Source organism: Ambystoma mexicanum, chromosome 7p (assembly GCF_040938575.1).
Source record: "Ambystoma mexicanum isolate Mex_15411 chromosome 7p, UKY_AmexF1_1, whole genome shotgun sequence".
Classification (NCBI taxonomy): Eukaryota; Metazoa; Chordata; class Amphibia; order Caudata; family Ambystomatidae; genus Ambystoma; species Ambystoma mexicanum.
Window position 1 is genome coordinate 59,323,296 of NC_090939.1, and position 20,032 is coordinate 59,343,327.

The 20,032-nt window shown below is 48.0% G+C and overlaps 1 protein-coding gene across 3 annotated transcripts in view; it reads right to left on the reverse strand.

The window, feature by feature from the left end:
- The window catches only part of TTF2 (transcription termination factor 2), a 1,006,608-nt gene that overhangs the window by 205,114 nt on the left and 781,462 nt on the right, over nucleotides 1-20,032 (reverse strand). For all 3 annotated transcript variants that reach the window (XM_069635774.1, XM_069635772.1, XM_069635773.1), the window contains one exon: nucleotides 9,830-10,000. In XM_069635774.1, the coding sequence (XP_069491875.1) occupies nucleotides 9,830-10,000 (171 nt within the window). The remainder of the gene's footprint in view (nucleotides 1-9,829; nucleotides 10,001-20,032) is intronic.

The window sequence follows — 20,032 nt, forward strand, 5'->3', positions numbered from 1 at the left end:
TCGGTCTTGCATCCACCGCCTTACCAAAGAGGTTGTTGCCGTCGAACGGCATGTCCAACACTCTGGTCTGGACGACGTCCTGGCGAAAGTCTGTCGCCTTGAGCCATCCTCGTCTTCTGAGGCAAACTCCGTTGCCCAGTTGGCGAAATCTGGTATCTGCAATGTCCGTTGCCACCGTTATGGTGTGATCCGACGCCACCTCGTCGTCATCCAGAATTTCTAGGGCCTCCGCCCTTTTGTCATCAGGCAGGAAATCTAGCAGGGGAGCTATCTTGAACCAGAGCTCCCTGTCGTTGCGGGCCACGATCGCTAAGGCATTGGCCGCCTTAAACGTCGTCGCCGCCGATGAGATGACTCGTCGTCCCATAGAGTCCAACTTCTTGCGCTCGCTGTCCGGCGGGGAAGTGGAAGTTTAAGCCGCCGCGCCTGCTGCCTTCTTAGCCGCTGCCGAGACGACCGAGTCCGGCGTGGGCTGAGCCCTGAGGCACAAGGGGGCGGCATCGGGGACTCGGTACGTCTTCTCGTATCTGTCCCTCTTAGCGGGTGTCGTGGCAGGGTTCTTGAGGACAGCAAACCCCTCGTCCCAGATGTAGTCGAGGAAAGGCACCGCGAGGACCGTCTTCCTCTTAGCCTCTCGTCGTTGGTGCAGAAACCACTCCTTTTTCTGTTCTTCAGGGCAGAGCTGGAAGAGCTCGGATGCCCTGGTTATCATGGTGTGGAAAGAGCCAATCTGGTCGGCTGGGGACGCCCGCCAGGGGGGGGGTGATGACGGGATGTCTGCTGTGTCTTCTCCGCCGGCATCGTCCGTTCCAGTCACCGTAGCCTCTCCCAGCGAGGGGGATGAGGGGTCCACTGGTCTCGCAGGCATGAAGGGCGGAGCGGCGTGGACTCTCCTCCACTTGTTCGGAGGGCTTCCCCGACAGGCCTGGTTCTGGCTCCTTCGTCGGGGCGCGTGGTAATCTCATCCTTATCTCGGTACATAAGGATTGGATTTCCAACAAAATGGCCGGCGAGCTATCCTGGGGCTCGGGCAATGGCTGCGACGGACGGGATGGCTGCTCCACTGGGCCCTGTTCGTCGTCGTTGCTATCTTCGATCACGTCAGCCGGGACCGTCCCCTGGGATCGAACCTCTCGTTGAGGTTTATGAACCTCTCGTTGAGGCCTATGGACCTTTCGTTGAGGCCCTTCTCGCTCTCCACCAGTTCCTCCTCAGAGGCTGAATCCGAGTCTAATGGCCACTGCCCCCCTCCGCCCCTCTTTTTTAGCCGGGGGCTTCACGGGGGTCTTAGCGGTGGGCGGGAAAGAGGATTCCCTCCGCGGAGGCAGGGATACTCTGGGCCCAGAGGCCGTTTCCATTGACGTAGTCTCAGCCGGCTCCGCCAGGGTCGCAGCGACCACTTCGGTAGAGGCCTTAGCTGGGTGGATCAAGGCCCTCACCACCTTAGGTGCGTCCTGGGCCTTCGCCTTGGGGATAGGGTCAGCGCCTCGCTCCCCCTTCGAGATCGACCGGGTCCGCTCCAGCGGCCTACCCGGGTTCTCGGACTTCTCTTCCCTGAACCAGAGCGCTGGCACGTGGTCGAATGTGCTGGGGAAGTAGCGCCCTGCTGGGCAACCAAAGAGCCTTGGCCTTCTGTTGGGCCCCCGCCACCAGGGTGCCCTCAAAGGACTTACAAGCCCGCTCAGACTTCTTCGCCTTCTCACTCGCTGTGCCCTTCTCCAGCCAGGTGGCGAGGCGGGAACGACGATCTTGTTTGGTCCGTTCCGAAAGATTCTTGCAGAACGCACAGTCCTTCTCTACGTGCATCTTGTCCCCATGGAGGCAGTAGAGACACCGCGAATGCTCGTCCTCCTTGAAAACGTTATATAGTCCGCATCCAGGGCAGTTCCTGAACAGCTTGGATCAGGGCGTCAAGCTCCCCTTGTCCTGGAACATGTCTGTTGAGGTAGGCCGCAGATCTTCCGGAATCCTCCAAGAAGTGTAAACTTGACGAAAACTTCACCCTTGAGGGGCGTAGAAGAATTCCGATAACGGGGACCCGTTTCGGAAGTAGAAACGGTGGAGCTTGAGGCTCGATTAAACCGAAAAAATGAGAAATTTTCCTGAGTAACCGTGAAAACGCAGTAAAAAACTCGAGAGCTAAACACGAGGACTCCCAACACTTGAGCGTGCAGTAAAAATCTGAGGATGGCTGCCAGAGGCGGGGCTTAGGGAGAGGGCAGTCATTGGCTGGGGGCAGTATGACCCAGAGATCAGCGATTGGTTACTACTAAGAAAGACAGATCAGAAACAAAACGGATACCGATTTTTTTCTTTACCGAGGATTCCCAGCCTGACGACAGGGAATATTCATGAGCATGTGAATCCATGCCAGACCCCATGCTGGAGAATCGAAGAACCAGCAGGGCCGTGACCCTGAGGGGGTTGATGATGATCTGTGACCGGCACCATGTAGCAAAACGCTTCCACTTGTGCCCGTAGCACTTATGAGTCGATGACGCTCTGGCCTTGCCAAGGACCTCACTGCAGTCCAGCAGCAACTCGTATCCTCAGAACTCTAGGGCTACAGGAGACAAGCCCTCCAGTTCAACGATCCTGGGTTGTGATGCAGAATTGTGCCTCCTTCTGTGGTGAGCCTATCTGCGACCACTTGCAGCTTGACCGGAGGCAACGCTGACAGGCTTACAAGGTCTGGGTACCAAATCTGCCTCGGTCATGCCAGGGCGACGTGCATCATCCTGCATCAGCACAGAGTCGATTGATGACTTGCAGCAGGAGCGGCATGGGACAGAACGCATGCAGGAACATGCCTTACCAAGGGAAGGAGAACGTGTCACCCCATGCTCCTCGGCTGGTGGAACCTGCTGGCGAATTCCTGGCATTTCGAGTTCACCGCCGTCGCAAACAGATCGATCGGGGGTCTGCCCCACTTGAAGACGCAATCCACCCGATCCTGCCGAAGTTCCAACCCGTGGCAGGAGTTCATCGTCCGATGAAGTAACATCAGTTCCTTGGAGTACCACTCTACCAGAGGACTCATCACCCCCCACCCTTTTTAACATCCTGAGGGGTCGGATTTTGATTTAGCCCCAGCACCCTCTTTTCCAGTGTCCTATCCACTGCCCTGGTGGAGGCCTCCCACCTTGGGGGCAGGGACACTCTGGGCGTAGCCAGGGCTACATTGACCGGGTCAGCCTCTTTGGCCTTCGAGAGAGCAGCCACTACCAACTCAATAGTTTATTTCTCCTGTGCCGTCTGGGCATTTTTAGGCAGGTCGGGCGCCTTTTCCTGCACATTAGGCTTCTCTGGCTTCTCCCGCAGCTTAGCTGTGTTGGTCGATTTCCTCTTTTAGGAGGAACTGGATCGATGGCTGGAGATGAAGGCAGATGGTGAAGTTGAATGCGCCCTGCCCATTGCAGAACCCGCTTGCGCTGCGACCCGAATGGAGACTGAGTCTAGGTGCTTGAACTTGTCTTGTGCACCCACGGAGAAGAACTTAAGACGCCCGCTCCTTGGACCGGCTGGTCCTGGGTGAGGCATTGCCCTGCTTGGGGCATGGGTAGAGGGTAGAGGCCTTGGCGCTGAGCCACGCCGCCAGTCTACTGTGATGATCTTTCATGGTTCTCTTGCTTAATCCGAGGCAGATATCGCAATCTCCTTCTCGGTGGTCCGGGTGGAGACACTAGAGGTGGTTGTCCTCTACAAACATGTTCCGCAGTTGGAACAGAGCTTGAAAAGGGAGCTTCCCTCTCCTCTTCCGACATGATCTTGAGTGCAGAGTAGGCCTGATGGCCTTCTGGAACTTTCAATGAACACTCGATCCTTGCTCTTGGGGGGGGGTGGGGGATGGGAGAGTGCCAAAATTCACTAGTAATACTGATCCCTGCTTTGCCAATGTTGAGAAAGAGCATACAGGCTCTGACAAAAATAGGACTTTTTCCTCAAAAAAGCGCAAACAACTTTGAATAGCTCAAGCAGCAAAACTCTAGGACTCCCAACACTTGAACGCGCGGTAAAAATCTGAAGATGGCTGGCAGAAGAAGGGCTTAAGGAGAGGGCAGTATGACCCAGAATTCAATTATTGGTTTAGAGGGAAAATACAGTTAAATGAAAGTGAAACTTTTCTTTTACTCATGATTCCCAGCCTGACGGGGACTATTCATGAGCATGTGACTCCATGCCACCCATGCTGGAGAACTGCAAAACCCCAAAAGCTCAACTCGAGAGGGCGACTGATGCAGCGAGGTAGCCCAGTTGGAAGCTGGTGAGCCGACGGATGGTTCCAGGACACTTCTGAAGGCTTACAAGGACAGGATCCTCAAGCAGGAGTCAAGACTGGTTGTTCCCACCGGTACATGTGGTCGAAGCACTGATAAAAGGCTTCAGGAGACCAGCATAGGAGCAGGGCTTTGCTGGGACAGATGAAGAAAAGGCTGCTGGCTTACTCCCAACAACTATTTCTGGTTCTTTAGCAGGATGATGTTCTTTGAAGGAATTTTGGCTTCAATGATGATATGCTGAAGTGCTACAGCAGTCCCCCTTGCTCCCTTTTATCCAGGATACGAGCTGGAGTCGCCCCCTAGTCAACCAATAGTAGAAATCTGCCTCATTCATACTGGCATGGACTGTTCAACCCTGAACAGCCTCTGGCCAACACATCTGCCAAGCAACTGACATGGATGCAGACTGGGACCAGACAGATCCAGCCACACACTAACTGCTATTTTGCCTGGGAAGGCTGAAGCTTGCCCTTGGAAAGGGTTTACCATATTTGGCAAATCTAGCACAGAGAGGGCAGGAAGGCTAAAATACAAGATGCCCAAACAGGTGAAAATATCGTGGCACAGCCATTTTCGATTATATGGCATTATTTGGCATTAGGTGGTAAAATGCAAAAGTGCTCAAGACCATTAAAGGAAACCTTGTAGAAGATGATGCGCTGCTACCTGCCAGTCTTGGACACATGCAAGTAATCACAAAGTTATGAAAAACAAAGGTATAGGGACACAAGTATCTGTGCCCATTAGGGAGTTTTACTGAAGTCCACCCATGGTAGGACTCGAGAAGACTCACTCTTGTGTGCACATGGCTCCAATTCATAGATTTGGCATTAACTACATAAAGGGTTTGGGAGCTATGGCTGAGCAGCCATGCCTAGTCTAGGAGGGAGAAGGGCCGCAGGCAAGTACGAAGAACTCAGGACACACCTCTAGACAAGAACACTTGCACAGTATTTATAGGAATATTTTTATAAATCCACTAAGGCAACTAACACAATATTAGAATCACAGGTAAGTAAACTTATTCACATTTAGACAGTAAGACATGTAAGCATTACTCAAGGGACTAGCAGACTTTAGATGAATACATGCAAGTAGTCAAGAGTACTAAACCAATTCTTGTAACCAACATTAAGTAACCCACCACAGATATTGATAAGTACTGTTAAGCAGCCTGTACAAAAAGTCCAACCCTATCTGGGGATACGAGTCAGAGGAGGCACTGGGGAACAAGGTCCCATGGGCAGCAGAACAAAGGAAGGCAGATGCTGTCAAAAGTTATCAAAAATAGCAGGTTTCTTCTGTGTTGCAAGTAAGTAAAATGTTTAGTTAAAAAAAAAGGGGGCACCGGGAGGTCAAGTAGACCCCTCTAAAGGATTGTAAACCAAAAGGACCAGTGCCCTTATGCCTAGGAGCACACCGTTTGGTTGTCCACCCCAATGTGTCTTGAAAGCTCTGGAGGAGTCCGATTCAACACAGTAAGCACCCAGGTGAGTACCTAGTAGAAGGACAGTACCTTTTCATGAAGAAAGAAGACTGTCACCAGTGGGCCCCCAGGAAGTCGACTGCAGCTCCTGTTTGGATTTTTGGCCTGGAGGCTGAATAAGGTCAGCTTCTTTGGATGGGACGCCTAGCAGAACTTCACGATACTGGCTTGTTGGGACTCGACACAGGCTTCAGTTCAGCGATGGTTGTCACACGGCAGACTCCGTGCCCGACTTGGAAGGGGAGTGGTCTAAGAGCGGGTAAGAGTCACTGGAGGTCCAGCAGGAGGCCCACGCAGTTCCTGCAATTCAGGAGCCAATGCACAGCAAACTGGTCCAGGTCCCAGGGTATTGGGGAATTGCAGTCCAGGGTGGTCGCATCCCTTCGAAGGACCTCTCAAAACACAGGTTGTCTCGAGACTGGTTAGTCCCGACAGTCCAGGGGAGGAAGTCATCCGGTCTGGATCTTCCCTGTTGATCAGAAGAGGAGGCTGGAGCGGTCCCTCAGCAGCGCTTGGTGGTTGCTGGTGGTCGCTACAGAGGTCGTCCTTCCTCAGATTCTTTCTTCTATGGGTCGATGCTCCCTTGCTGCTCCATGACCATCTCCTTTATGCAGGAAAGACGGCTGGAACATCCAATCAACATTCAAGCCATACATGCAAATCTGGGGGCTGGCTTGTCTTGAAGGACAGCCAGCCTCCTAGTTCAAACTGAATCCAGGCAGTCACACTGCAGGACAAAGACCAGGAGAGTTTTGGTCACGGCTCCCACTTCCTTACCTTTCAGGCACTCTGAGCCTTGGCGGGTTATCGCAAAGAAGGCCACCAAAGAAAAGAACTATCAAGTCCCCCCGCCCAGCCCCCCACCCAGCATGGCAGAAGGCGGCCAAACAAAGGAGAGGTCATCAAGAGTTGGTAAAACAAGAGGATTGGCACCATTTTAGATCATTGGTGGCTGATGTATCCATTCCTGCAGCTGCAACAGCAGCCTGAGTGCAAGTAAAAAAATAAATAGGTAGAACATATTCACTGCCACCAGCCACTCAGTGTCATGCCTCACTTACCTGTTTCATATGGTAGCAGGAATCTGTATGCTTTTAGAACGGCAGCAAGACTGTTCTATAACAGGCAGAGTCTATTTTCCAAACTCCCCGCAAAACGGCATTGTAGTCCAGCACCTAAAATCACATGATCACGTTGGTGGCGACATCAGTCACGTGCTTTCTGTGCGTATTTAGGTCTATTCCTCTAAGCGTTCCATGCTTCTGATTGTTTGCTACTGTGTTTCTTTCATGATCGCGGTCACTTTATTGACCGCGTCCCTCAGCCTTGCTTTCTAAGGCTGCTCTTGTTTTCTCAGACTCCTTTTCTGAGTATTCCTTGGTTCACAAGGTCCGGGTTGCAGACCTTTTCCACGCATTCATTCTGGGCGTGGAGGCACATTTGCATGCTGGGAAGCCGTTTTCAATTACTCACGGAGGTTTCCTAAAACGCTACCATCTATTCACAGAATCTTCATCAAACGCCTTCCGCAATTCCAGTCACGGAGGTGTCCTGTCCTTGCCATAAGTCAGGTGAAAACTTCTTTAGCGCTTGCTCGCTGTCGTGTTTTTCCAGACGCATAAAACATTCAATTATTGTTTTAAAACTTCCAAGTTACGAGATTTGTCATTGCTTTTCTTACCAAACTGATCCTGTTGCTGAGCACTCATCAGTACTGTATCCCAGATGGGATTCATTTGCTTTCCAGTATTATTCAAGGGTGAATAAAGCACTACAGACCATAGTGAAGACCATAGTGAAGAAATCTTCTGTTTTGAACATTCACGGAGATGCCAGGATTATGTTGTGTCATACTTTGTGCACAGAACTAAAGGACGCTATCCAGAGTGCACCTACCCGACACTAGTTCGACCCTCGTTCCGTTCAGGATTAGTTTCCTACTAACTTCCCCTTTCCTTGTTGTGTCTTTTGTTGGATTTATCCGGGGCTCCACAGTTCACCTCGACATTCAGCAAACTACTCTTACAAGGTTAGTGTGGAAACTAGCGGGTTTAGAAGAGGTCAGCTGAAGTAGATGAATTACTTAACTTATTATTTTCTAATACACAGATTGGAGAGTGTGCTTAATCACCCTTTCAATTGATTCCTCGCTCAGGACATGCTTATTACATCGGGCAGTGGGTGTAATCAATAGAAAGGGTTCTTCCTTGAGGATTCTTCACTGAAGTTTAAGAAGAAAGAATCTGGATCAATACTGTATCCTTTTTTATGATTATACTCCACCTGTATCCTTTGTTGGTATACTATAATATTGTTTATGATCTAGAGATTTAAGGGCGGCATGTCACTCAGATGAACTTGTCACTAACTAGAAAGTTAGAAGGTGGAAAAAGGGATACATTGTGTCTCCTCAGCACTCCACATAAGGTGGGGTGTGCAGATTCGACGAAAGTTAGGCAGGATAGAAATGATCCCCCTATCCTTGGCACCAGTTATCACAAGGAAAATAAAAATGGCAGCTCATAGATCTCACAGCAACACTGCACATAAAGTGCTGTGTACTGCAATAATAAATTGCAGATGTTCTAAAAGGTGGACAAACACATTACTCCAAAAAGATGCAACCAAAAGGGTTGACAAAAGTCCCTAGAGATAAAGTAAAAGAATGAGTGAGTGTGTAAAAAGGGTGCACTCACTCATAACAGGAAACACATCCAAGAGTCCAGCAAAAAGTGCTGGAGATTATCAAGTACAGAGGATATTGTGAAAAAAATGAAATGTTATCAACAGTACCGCACTTCATTGTAAGGTGGAGAGTGCAGTGTAAAATAAACAGATGATTCCACACTGGAGAACAGTCTTCTCCTGCACTAATAGCCACGGGGGCTGATCAATGCTCCCAAAAGAAACACGCTTAGCAATGCAAGACAAGTAAAAGGACTTCAACTTGCCTTCAAAAGGCGAGGCTGGTAGAAAGCAGCAAAAGGTTGGGTGGTTCCATAGAGGTCTATGGAGGGAAAGCAGCAACAAAATATATATTTCCTAACATTTGCTGCTGGCGTAAAACAAAAATGTTGCTGGTTCCCGTTAGATTGAAACTCTTATTCGGCAACCTTCGGAGAATCAAACAATACAGCTTCAGTCCCCTCCTTCACCTGCCCAAAAGAGTCTATTAGGACTTCACTGGCATTGAAATTAGAATTTCAAGGGTGGAAATTAAAACATTGTTAGAAACTGCGACAACTCAGATTGACTGTCCTAGTCAAATTCACAAACTGCAAAGCACAATTCCACCCAGTGCAAATAATAAACTTTTTAAACACAACCCCAACATGCCTCCCCTCCCCAAAACTGGCCACTACAGATGCATCTACTGGCTACAACTGAGGCTACCACCATTCTACTTGCAGTGCCCACTTGTCAATTCTAGAGACAAGCACAAGGCTGTCAGTAATGTACAGTTACTCTTGCACACCTTTCGCCTGCTACAGTTCATACGCACAAGTAAACAAAAACCTCATACAAAGAGGCACACTGGACACGTACATCCCACACAAACCTTACTGAGCAGGAAACTATCTTAGCAAATGATCCCAGTCCAAAAAAATGAACTCTACAATGCCCACTACACCATGTACAGCCAGCAATTAGTCTGAAAATCTGCCACACATTTGAGATAGGAACCAGGTTCACACTGACAAGGCACCCTTGTGAGCATTCCACACTTCTGTTACCCAATCAATTACTAGCGTCACCACCATTGAATCACCAAATGCACCAGTGAATGGTTTATAGCCTGTCATTTTTATATTTATTTTATCCTCCTAGACAACTAAATGTCACTCTAAAACCTTTAAACAAAAAATCCTTCATCAATGGTGTCTAATGCTAGTGTACCTCCCTCGCTTGCCCTCATCTGGTGAAAGGCATACTACCACTGGCAGAGGCCAAATGCCTGGGTTCATGAAGAATAAAATCAGACATAGCTAAATATGCAAGGGATCCTCACTTACATTGGTAAAAATACTTAAACCAATAGAAGTACACAAATGGCATTCCGTACCTTGCTGCTCTCCTGGGTGTTCTCAAACAGGTCGGCTTTAAAGCTGGAACCATTCAGGGAGACCATGGATTTGGGATCAGGGGAGTCGAGCTCTGTTAGAGTAAGAGCATTGAGTTGCTCTTCCAGGGACAATGTGATGCCTTCATTCTTCAGTTCCAGCTGGTCCAGGGTCTGCCACGAGAGGAAAAGATGCCATGATCAATATGGGAGATGCTTTCAGGGGACATAACTGGTTAAAAACAAAACCGTGGTGGCTTACATTGCATGCAATATTGTGAGAACGACTGCTCCAGGACATTTGCAAGGTCATATGCTCAGTTCAGTAAATCCTTGCCTGTGAAGTGGACATAACAGCACTTTTGGTAAAGTTTGGGGAAAGAAATGCACTGAAGCTGCATGTCCTGTGGGCCAAAGGTATATGCGAATGCCCACATACCCTACAGGCTCCTGCATGGCTGAACATTTAAGTCAGCCAGGAGAGTGGGTTTACTTGGCCAAAACAACAGTGATAGAGGGTGGATTGAAGACAGAAAACAATAGAACACAAACATACACGTGCACAAGTCCAGTGTGCCCAGCATCCTCATTTCCTTCATAGGAGAGGATTACAAACTATACAGGAGGAGGTAGTAGCAGTAGTCCACAAAGATCAGTCAGAGAATTATGGGTGGCTTGCAAAAAGCAAGCTTCTGCCTTGCAGTTTGTGTTCAAGAAGTGGGTACGCGTGTGCAGCTACAAAAGAGGTTGGTGAACAGATGTTAACCACAGGACTTTTTGCTGGACTTTGATTATTTTCCCTTAATTCCACATGATTGGGAATCTTTTTGCCTTCTCGTCTAGTCTTTTACTCTATCAATGGGTGACCTTTTCATGTCATTCCATAGTGTGTGATTGGAGGTATAGTTTCCTATAACTTTTAGGCATCCCTTTGTAATTCTCTTATGATTTCTTGGGTGAACTACTGTTCCCAAGAAGTAAAGCGGGATTCCCATCCCCTTTACATTTATTTTAGTGAGGCCAGCACATCCCACCTTATTTGGAGTGCTGGGGAGATGCAATATATCCCCGTTCTCACTTACCTGGTAACATTTCTGTTACAATTGCAAGTTTACTTGAATGGCTGGTGACATTGCTTTTACCTTAATTACTTTTCAGTCATATTACTTGCCGGCGAGAATCTGAGAAGAATCCTTCGCTGAAGTCTCCTCTGGCGACTGCTGCAAGTTCCCGTCCATTTCTTCAGTCTCCAGACCAACAATCCAGTGACCGGGTCCTGTGCTGCTGCATCCCGAATGCATCCACCTAGAAGCTCTTTGTTTCTCCTAAGGTACTGTGTTGGCTTGGGTAATACTTATTTTAAGTTTTGTGAGGATCCTGTGATGTCGAGTTGGGTGATTCTTGTGGTTAGGCGTTTTCCCATACCATTCACCCAGGCCTAATGCTGGAATGCACATAGGGAGCCTTCTGTGAAGTCCCTGAACACTAACTCTGAAGCAAATACTTACTTGTTGAAGATATCCTCTGGAAAATCGACCTTCCTGCATCTGAACCACATCCTAACCTGCCTACAGCTGGCTCCTAGACCACTAGGGTCCATCTTCTGCCTCTTAGAAAACCCATGCTATAAAGGAAGGACTACAAATACCAGGGCTTCTAGCTTGAAAACTATAACAAGTAGAAAAGTACTTACTTGTAAATGAGTGAGTTGTAACTATCTCTGAAATAGAATACGTCACACAAGTTCTTACCTTTAAGTTGCTGGTTGCTCCTTTATTCAAGGTACGTAAAGCAACTTACATACTTTTTAGTGTCCCACTCTTCTTTAAAGTACTTATGTTGGTACAGTTTAATTATTCTTAAGTGAATGAGTGTAAAAGCTTACCAATAGGGTTTACCTACCTTGAATAACAGAGTTCTTCTTAAATTGTAGCATTGGGTTTTGCTTTCCGTGTTCTGCTTCATACAGATCTAAAACAGTCCTAGAGTTACTACTGGTCCAAGAGTTGCAATATGTCCCCCAGAAAAGTATGTGTCTTCTTAAAGGTCTGCTTGAGACCTTACTTACCATAGAATTGTACATAACACTTGTGAAAAGTAGCCTTGGTTAAACCGTCCATTCCTATAATAGAAATAATGTAATACTTTTATATACCAATAGCTATACTCACCTTGAATAGTTGCTGCTGCTCTTAAACTGTATTATTGGTTGTGCTTTCCCTGAAAATAGTTTCACTGTGTGTATACTTATCCTTGAGTAGCTTTAGGCCTCTAGGCAATATACAAGATACGTTACTCGCTCTGAACTTTGTTCTAAAAAGTAACATTGGTGTGTAACTATCCATTCTTGGAAAAAGAAAGTTACCCATGTTGCAAGGTAAGACTTGAAACAGTGTTGGTCTAATTAAGCGATTCTGAAACTGAATAACACTGTATATTCTGACAAACGGGGTCTGCTGCCCTTGAATTACTTATGGTATTCTAAAAGTCTTACTATTGTGGTTTTATGTCCCAAGAATAGCTTAATGTGTTTTAGGTTTGAGTCACCTTGACTGCTTATTGTAATGTAAATAAGGTTATACTTTGTTTTGTATACCATAAGTATTGAGTTTGTTTTTATAATTGTGTTTATATGATACGTTATAGTACTTACTTTCCCAAGATGCATCTTGCCTACTTGTATTTAAATAAACCATTTATTGTTTACAATTCATAGTGTTTCAGTGTTGCATTGGACCATATGTATGCTGCAATTTCTTTGCACCAAGCTACAGCCCTCGCTCCCTCCCAAGATGAGCCTGGCTGCTCCGTCTAGGCTACCAAAATGTTCTCAGGTGGTACAGCCTTATGCTAAGAGTGTACTGCCTCATATGGTTTTATTAAGCCCTAGTTAGACTTTAGAAAAACTGTCCATAACTGAGAAGAAATACATTTTATGCATCCATGAACAATTAAAATCACAACAATACATAAAATATCCCACAGAATACAAAGCCCTAACCTTCAAATAGTAAAACATACAAAACTAAATTCCCATCTTCCATAAAATATTTGATACTTTAAAAGCTTCCTTAATAAAATTGGCTACATCAGATAAGAATTTGCCATCATTCCTATTCATGAAAAAATTAATTGCGCTGATACAGAGTCTTATATTGTTCTGATTAAAAATCTGCCTAAGCCCACGTTTCCTCATGTGAATTGTAAACCTGCAGAGACCACCCCGCCCCCAAAAACCAAGCCACAGTGACACATTTTCACTAATCTTAACCATTGTAATCTCGCTTGCAGGGGTAAGTACATAAGCAATAGCCTACGGCTATCATGAGCATGTAGTCTTACTATAGATGGTGAGGATTTCGGGAGCACTAGGGCCGGATCGTAAAATCTCAAAGAGGGAAGTGTTACTGCTCGTTCTAGAAAAGCTTCATCTTCAATCTCAGCTGCCCTTTCTTTAAATAAAGTTATGCGAAAAGTTATGAAATGCACATCCTGTACTTCCTCAACCATCAATGTCCAATGGCACATTAGGTTAAACCTGCTCGTTAACCAATTTTCATTGACTTTACTTTGATATTTGCCGAGTTCCGATACAGCAGCGGAAAGATTAGTGTTCAGTAAACTAGTATATAAACATTTTAAAAAGAAGTTCAGAAAGCGCTGCTCTGCTAAAAGTGCGACACCCCCTACTAGCCTCCGGTGGCCCTACCTTCACTTTACATAGTGTCGCGCAGGATAGTCTAAACTTTCACAATGGTAAACCATTAGGGAGGGTGTGTGTGGGAGTCAAAGCCTGGCTAGGTCCCCATAAGCACACAAATTGAGAAGGTATGGAATGAAAAATATATGGCATACATTACTCACCGTCATATTATTTCTGGTGCTTGTATCTGCTTAGATGCACATTCTCCTCATAGTGCGACATCTGGTGGTTGTCGCAGATTATTACAAGATTTGTTTTTGAAACTCGAAAAAACAGATGTCGACAGGGCATGTTAACAATACTATCCCTAGTGTGATGTGTACTGTACCCATGGTCTTTCACATGTCGGGGTCCCTCAGATTGTTTGTTTCGGACATGAGGTTGCATGAAGTGTAGCGCGAGTACAGATGTGAAAGCAGAAACAGTGATAACCCAGAAAACATCCATGCACCTTCAACTCCCTAAGGGAAGGAAGAGTAGGTGAACGTGAAGCTAAGCAGATACAAACACCAGAAATACAAATACGGTGAGTAATGAATCTCTTCTGAGGTTTGTGGATCTGCTTATATCACATGCTCTGCATAGATTAGCAAGCAGTATCTGGAGACGGAGGGGGGAAGTGAGAAGGTACAGCGGCAAAGATGTTTAGGACCGCTTGTCGCACCTGTGAATCTGCAGTAATGCTGTGTGAACCTATGGATGGAACTCCATGTAGCAGCTTTGCAAATGGCATCTAGAGGGACGTTTGCAATGAAAGCTAAGGTAGCTCCTGTACCTCTGGTAGAGTGCCCTGGGGGTGAACATTAAGTCTTTCTTTGATGGGGAATAGCAGAGCTGTATGCACTGGACTATCCATCCGGAGATGGCGTTCTTTGATTATTTTTATTTATTTATTTTATTTGCATTTTTAACCCTTTAAATGCCATCGACGAGCCGGCTCGTCGGTGGCACTTAAGGGTTTAATGAGGGGGGAAATGTTGGCGGGTTTGGGCGGTGAATACTGCGATTTAAAAAAAAAGCCATTGGCACTGGGGCGGAACCTCAATGGCACTTAAGAGGTTAAAGCGCCCAGCTGCCCTCACGCATCGTGGCGCTGTTACAAGAGAGTTTACTTGGCATGAAGAGATATCGTGTGAACACAGATGACGACATGGTTACAGGCATGGCTACAGTTCCGAGGTTACAAGGGAACTGTGAGCGTAGTACAGTTGTACTTTACAGACATAGATGTATGCAGTGGTGTTATAAGTGGTGTTCACTTAAAGAGGGTGGTTTTCAGAGCTTTTCTAAAAGCTATGTGGGATGTTTCCGCTCTTAGTTAGGCGGTAGGGTGTTTATGTGATCACCTTCTCTTCCAAGTGCTAGAGAAACGAGAGTTGGTCTATTTTCCATAGAGGTTTAATTTTGTTCACATAGTACAAGACCGCCCTCTGTAGATCAAGCGTACAGAGGCTTCTTTCTGCCGAGTTAGATTGATTTTGAAAGCAGTTAGGAAGTTCTATGGATTGATGGACATGGAACTTTGAAGGTAACTTCGGTGAGAACCTAGGATGCGTTCCGAGGACAACTTTGTCCTTGTGTATTATGAAGAAAGGGTCTTGTACGGCCAAAGCCTGTAGCTCACTGCCTAGTTTTTATAGAGGTGTTAACTACTAGGAATGCAGTCTTTTGAGTCCGATGTTTTAGGCGGGCCTTGTGCATAGGCTCAAGAAATGGACCCATGAGCTTGGAGAGCACGACAATAAAATCCCAACCAGGTGGAGTGTTAGAGATGGGAGGTCATAGCCTCTTTACCCCTCCCATGAATGCTTTAATGACAGGAACTGCCAGGTGTACTTTGATGGACTTGAATACTAGTCCAGAGTCTAGTCGGTAAAGCATATAATGTAGAAAGTTAGCTGGTGAACATTCAATCGGGTTTAAGGTTTGCGACTTGCACCATATCACAAATCTCTTCCACTAGTTAAAATAGCATTGTTTGGTGTTGGGTTTCCGTGCCTCCTTTAGGATATCCATACACCTTTGTGGAAGATTTAAGTGGCCGAATTCTAGGACTTCATGAGCCAGGCTGTAGCGGTAAGTCATTGTTTGGGTGGGAGTGGAGCCTCTCCCAGGTGAGGTTCTGCCTCTTCCCTTGGCCCTTTTATTTCCTCTTAGAAAACTGGAAGAGGAAGCCCCAAGATGGCCCCAAGATGAACTGTCTGCCCCGAGTATATCCTGAGGAATGTTGAGCACCCTGACCCCGAAACCTTCTAGAGTTTGATGAGCCCCGTTGTCCATAGGGCTTGTTTTTAACTGGTCAAGGGATTAGAGTGTCTCATTCCTCCTTGGCACTCTTAAGGGCATTTTCGTCAGCCTGCCATAAAAGTATGTTAGGGTCCACCAGCATGTTTAAGAGGCTAGCCCGAGTTTCCAACTTAAACCCTGATTGTGCTTGATTAGCCTCTGCGATGATGGGTCCTGCATGGTCTGCTGCATCACAAATGTTTTTGAGGATGCCAGCTTGCCCTCTGCAATAGTATTTAACAATTGAGACTTTAGGGGTTCCGGGACAGCGTCGACTTGGCGTTCCAGGTCATACCATTTGTGGCAGTCGTTACTAGCTAGAAGCTTAGTGTTGACGACTATTCTGGTTTGGTATGCCACTGAGGAGGCAACCTTTCTCCCGAAAGTATAGATTTTTTTGCTTTGTCTGGCAGGTCCTCGGCCGATGCGAGAGGAATGCTTGCCCTCTTTCTGGTAGTGGTGACCACTATTGAACAAGGTTTAAGCTGACCCCTAATATACAGAGGGTCAGTGGGAGCTGGCCAGAATAGTTTCTCTATTCGGGGGTTAACTGCCCTTGTGAGACTAGGCGAAAGTAGGGAGGGCTGGATGAGTCTTTATATAGACTGCAGGAGCGGTATAAACTGGGTGGCAGACCTTTTGTCAAATTGTGTCTCTTGCGTGTCAATGTTAAAGTGTTACGATTGGTTATTTATAACGCGCTTAATACCCAGAGGTTTCTAAGCGCGGACCCGGGGATCGAACCTGTGTTGCTCTGTCGTCTTGCTTTCAAGGCGAGCACGTTGCCCCTGAGCTATCCTCCCGAGACCTGTGCAGCCTTCAGAAGGAGTTCATTGTATTGCAGCTGGTTATAAACGGGAGAATCTGCTACTGGCTGGTCCTGGTGATCTGGCAACTGGATTACTTAGACATCGACCCCGTAAAACCCCGGGTCTTGTGACTCTGAGGGATGGTCATAGTACATGTCCTGAGAGGGGTCTTGGTAGGTCGAGGCCAGGGTGCCAAGAGCAGGGGTGCTAGGCTGTGGCTCTAGACAAGGTGTTTTGGCAGGGGGCTGGTGTGCTGAGGCCCCTGGCTGTGAGGCATCTATAAGGGATGTTTGTTGATCTGGGTGCTTGTCCATAAAGTCCACAAAACTAGACATCCTCGTTAAATTGTATTAAACTATTAACAAGTATAAATCACATATAGGTGGGAAGCCTGACACGATAGGGGTGGCCTGGGAGGCAGTCTGGTTTTTGTGGTGCATAGCCCCTGAGAGAGTCTACATGGGTGGGGGGTATGGGGGTTGGGGCGGGATCTACAGCCGTGTGCTTTGAGGACAAAGGCGTCGACATTGACTTTTTCGGTGACCTTGCTTTAAAAGCAGGGTAGCACTGACCTGTTGCTTGATTAACTCCTGCATTTTTGGCATTTGCTTGGGGGATGCCATTGTGCCCTTCGCCGCCTGTTTTTGGGGTGGGAAAGGAGGGCCTTTTTGTGTGCGGTGTCTAAACCAACCTTGGGGTCTGGTTTTGGGGCCTGTCATGAGACAAAAGCGTCCGCGATAGCCGAGAAGACAGGGAAGAACCCAAGGCTTTTTGCGTGGGCTTTGACACTAGATGATATTGTCAAAAGTCGGCGTGGGGTATGGGTTTAGTATTCTTGGGTTTATGGGTGCTCTGGTCGCCGGGTGTCTTCTCCATTACAGATTCGCCAGCCTGCTTATTGGAGTCGGGGGCCCGCACATGTGGTTCCAACAAACCCTGCTCACCTTAAGCATTGTAAGGACCCCGATACTGCCCTTATTGGAGTCTTCCGTCATGTCGATGGATGCCTTACCTGCGTTGCGCTAGCATGCCAGCTTCTGAGGAGTAGAAAACATTTTGCAAATATTTGCAAACTTTTTTGGGATGATCCCTCGGGAGACTAATTGCACACTTGGTGCGTGTCCTTCCACTGGAATTTTCAGTGGCAGGTGGAACAAAATTTAAAGGGAGTTTTGTCCATTATTTATTACAAGGGCAAATTGGCGAGGGAAAGGGGATGGAAGAATATGCATTCTGCAAAGAGGTCAGTATGACCCCCCCCCCCCTCTACTGTAAGGGCAGAAGCCCGAGGAGGCCTGTGTAGGCAGCGTCTGGTCGATCAGTGAAGTAGTTGACGATGAGGTTGTCCATTGAAAGCCGACCAGCAGTCTGTTGGTTGCACAGTAAAAGGAAACTATAAGTAAATAAAGCAGTCTACTAGTAAACTTTCACCTAATTAAAAGTCATTTAAAAGCCTCAAGGCGATTTTATTTCCCTGTACATTGTGCGCTCGGAGCGCGTTGCCCTGCCTCCCCGAACCCCCTCAGCCACTTCCGTGTTCCCTCTTCCCTCCCGCCTCCCAGCCCACCCCCTCCCCGCCCTGATTGGTTGTCTGGCATCTGTTGCTTGGGCCATACAATCGCCTCATTGTCATCAGAGCGGAGATAGCAGCTGACCGTTGTCCTTTCCTGCCTTTTCCACCTTGCAGGAGGAGGACTCGCCTGCCTTGGCCTCCAGGTGATTGTATTTTATTTTCCTGTACATTGTGCGCTCGGAGCGCGTTGCCCTCCGTTCCCCCCACCCCCTCAGCCACTTCCGTGTTCCCTCTTCCCTCCCGCCTCCCAGCCCACCACCTCCCCGCCCCTATTGGTTGCTTGGCGCTCTTAGGTGACCGTCCCTAGGCAGCCCCCTTCCCGGAAGCCCCTCTCAGCTAAGGGCCCCTAGGCAAAGGGCGGCTTCCTGACTGGCGGTGTCTGCAGGTGTCCGTAGGAGACGCCAGATCAATTGCCAACCTTCTCTACAGTCGGGGTTCTTGTGTCCACCTGGTTCGACCCGCTAACCTTGCTGTGATCTCACCCGTTGAAATTATGTACTGGTACCCCATTTTTAAAATTGCTCTGTGAATCCTAGGCCTTTCTCCCTCTATTCAGGATTCTCAAACCTAGGTGGGTTTTCACCTGTCTTTAGCTACGTAAGTCTGAGTGCTGGCATCCTGGCACACTGCTCAACGCCTTGCCTCTCACTCCCGGCTTGCCGACTCTGGCGTCCACTCCAGTACCTCCACCTCTCTCCTTCCCACCTACTCTATGGTGCTCTCTGTCTCTCCTATCTTCTCTAACTGCTTCTGTATCGACTATCCTGCCCTCCTCACCAAATCTGGTAGGAAGAAGTTTAAAAAGGACATCCTGGTCTCCAACCCAGGCCTCCCTATTGCAGACACCTACACCAGTGCCTCCTCTAAGGAAACTCTCACCGACATCTCTTTGTCGTTCCTTCGCCAGAACAATGGACCCTTCATATGGTCTCTGTGCTCTCTCCCCTTACTCCTCTTCTCCCATTAATGGTGGCACCCGCTGTGACGCCCTTCTGGCCCCCTTCCATTCCTCTTAAGGTCATCATTAAGGTTTACTTAAATGGGACCGTCTTTGTCCAAGGCCCTCAGGCCAACCTTCACCTCTTTGATCGTAGCTTTCTGCGCCTCATCAATTTCCTTTCTTCTCCTGCTGTCCCCTCCTCCCTTTCTGCGTCTACCTCACCTCAATCTTCTGCCTCCAGCTTGGCTACCTTGCCTTCACCTCTCTGCCCCCTCCCGGCTCTACACCTCGGAAGGACGTACCTTTGAGCTGTACCCCGCCTCGGAAGTCCTTCAAGGATGGCAACCTTCTCCATAATGCCACTCTAAACTCTCGCTCTGCTGTCAAACACTCCTGTGATATCTGCCGCCTCCTGGAAGAACTTGACCTCGATGCCCTCAGTCTCACCGCGACATGGTTTACGGCCAGTTCTGTCACTAGCTTTGACACGCTCCTACCTCATGGCTACAAGATCCTCTCCGCGCCTAGGCCCAACCCCCCTGGAGGGGGTGTAGCCCTGATCTTCCTAGTGGATTCCTGCCTCCGTCACTCCCACGCAGGTCTATTCCTCCTTTGAATGCCTCGTCTGCAGGCTCTCTCTCTCCCCTAGCCATTCCCTTACTGTGGCTACTATCTATGAGCCACCTGGTCAGATCTCCTCCTTCATCTGATTGGGTGGCCTCTCCTCCTCACTCCTGGCCGCAACCACTCAACCCCTCCTTCTTGGAGACTTCAACATCCACCTGGATGCCCCCTGTCCTCCCTCTGGACTCTTTCGCGACCTTTGCGACTCTCTCTCACTCACAATTCTCCCCTCTGGCCCAACTAATACTGCAGGACACACTCTGGATGTCCT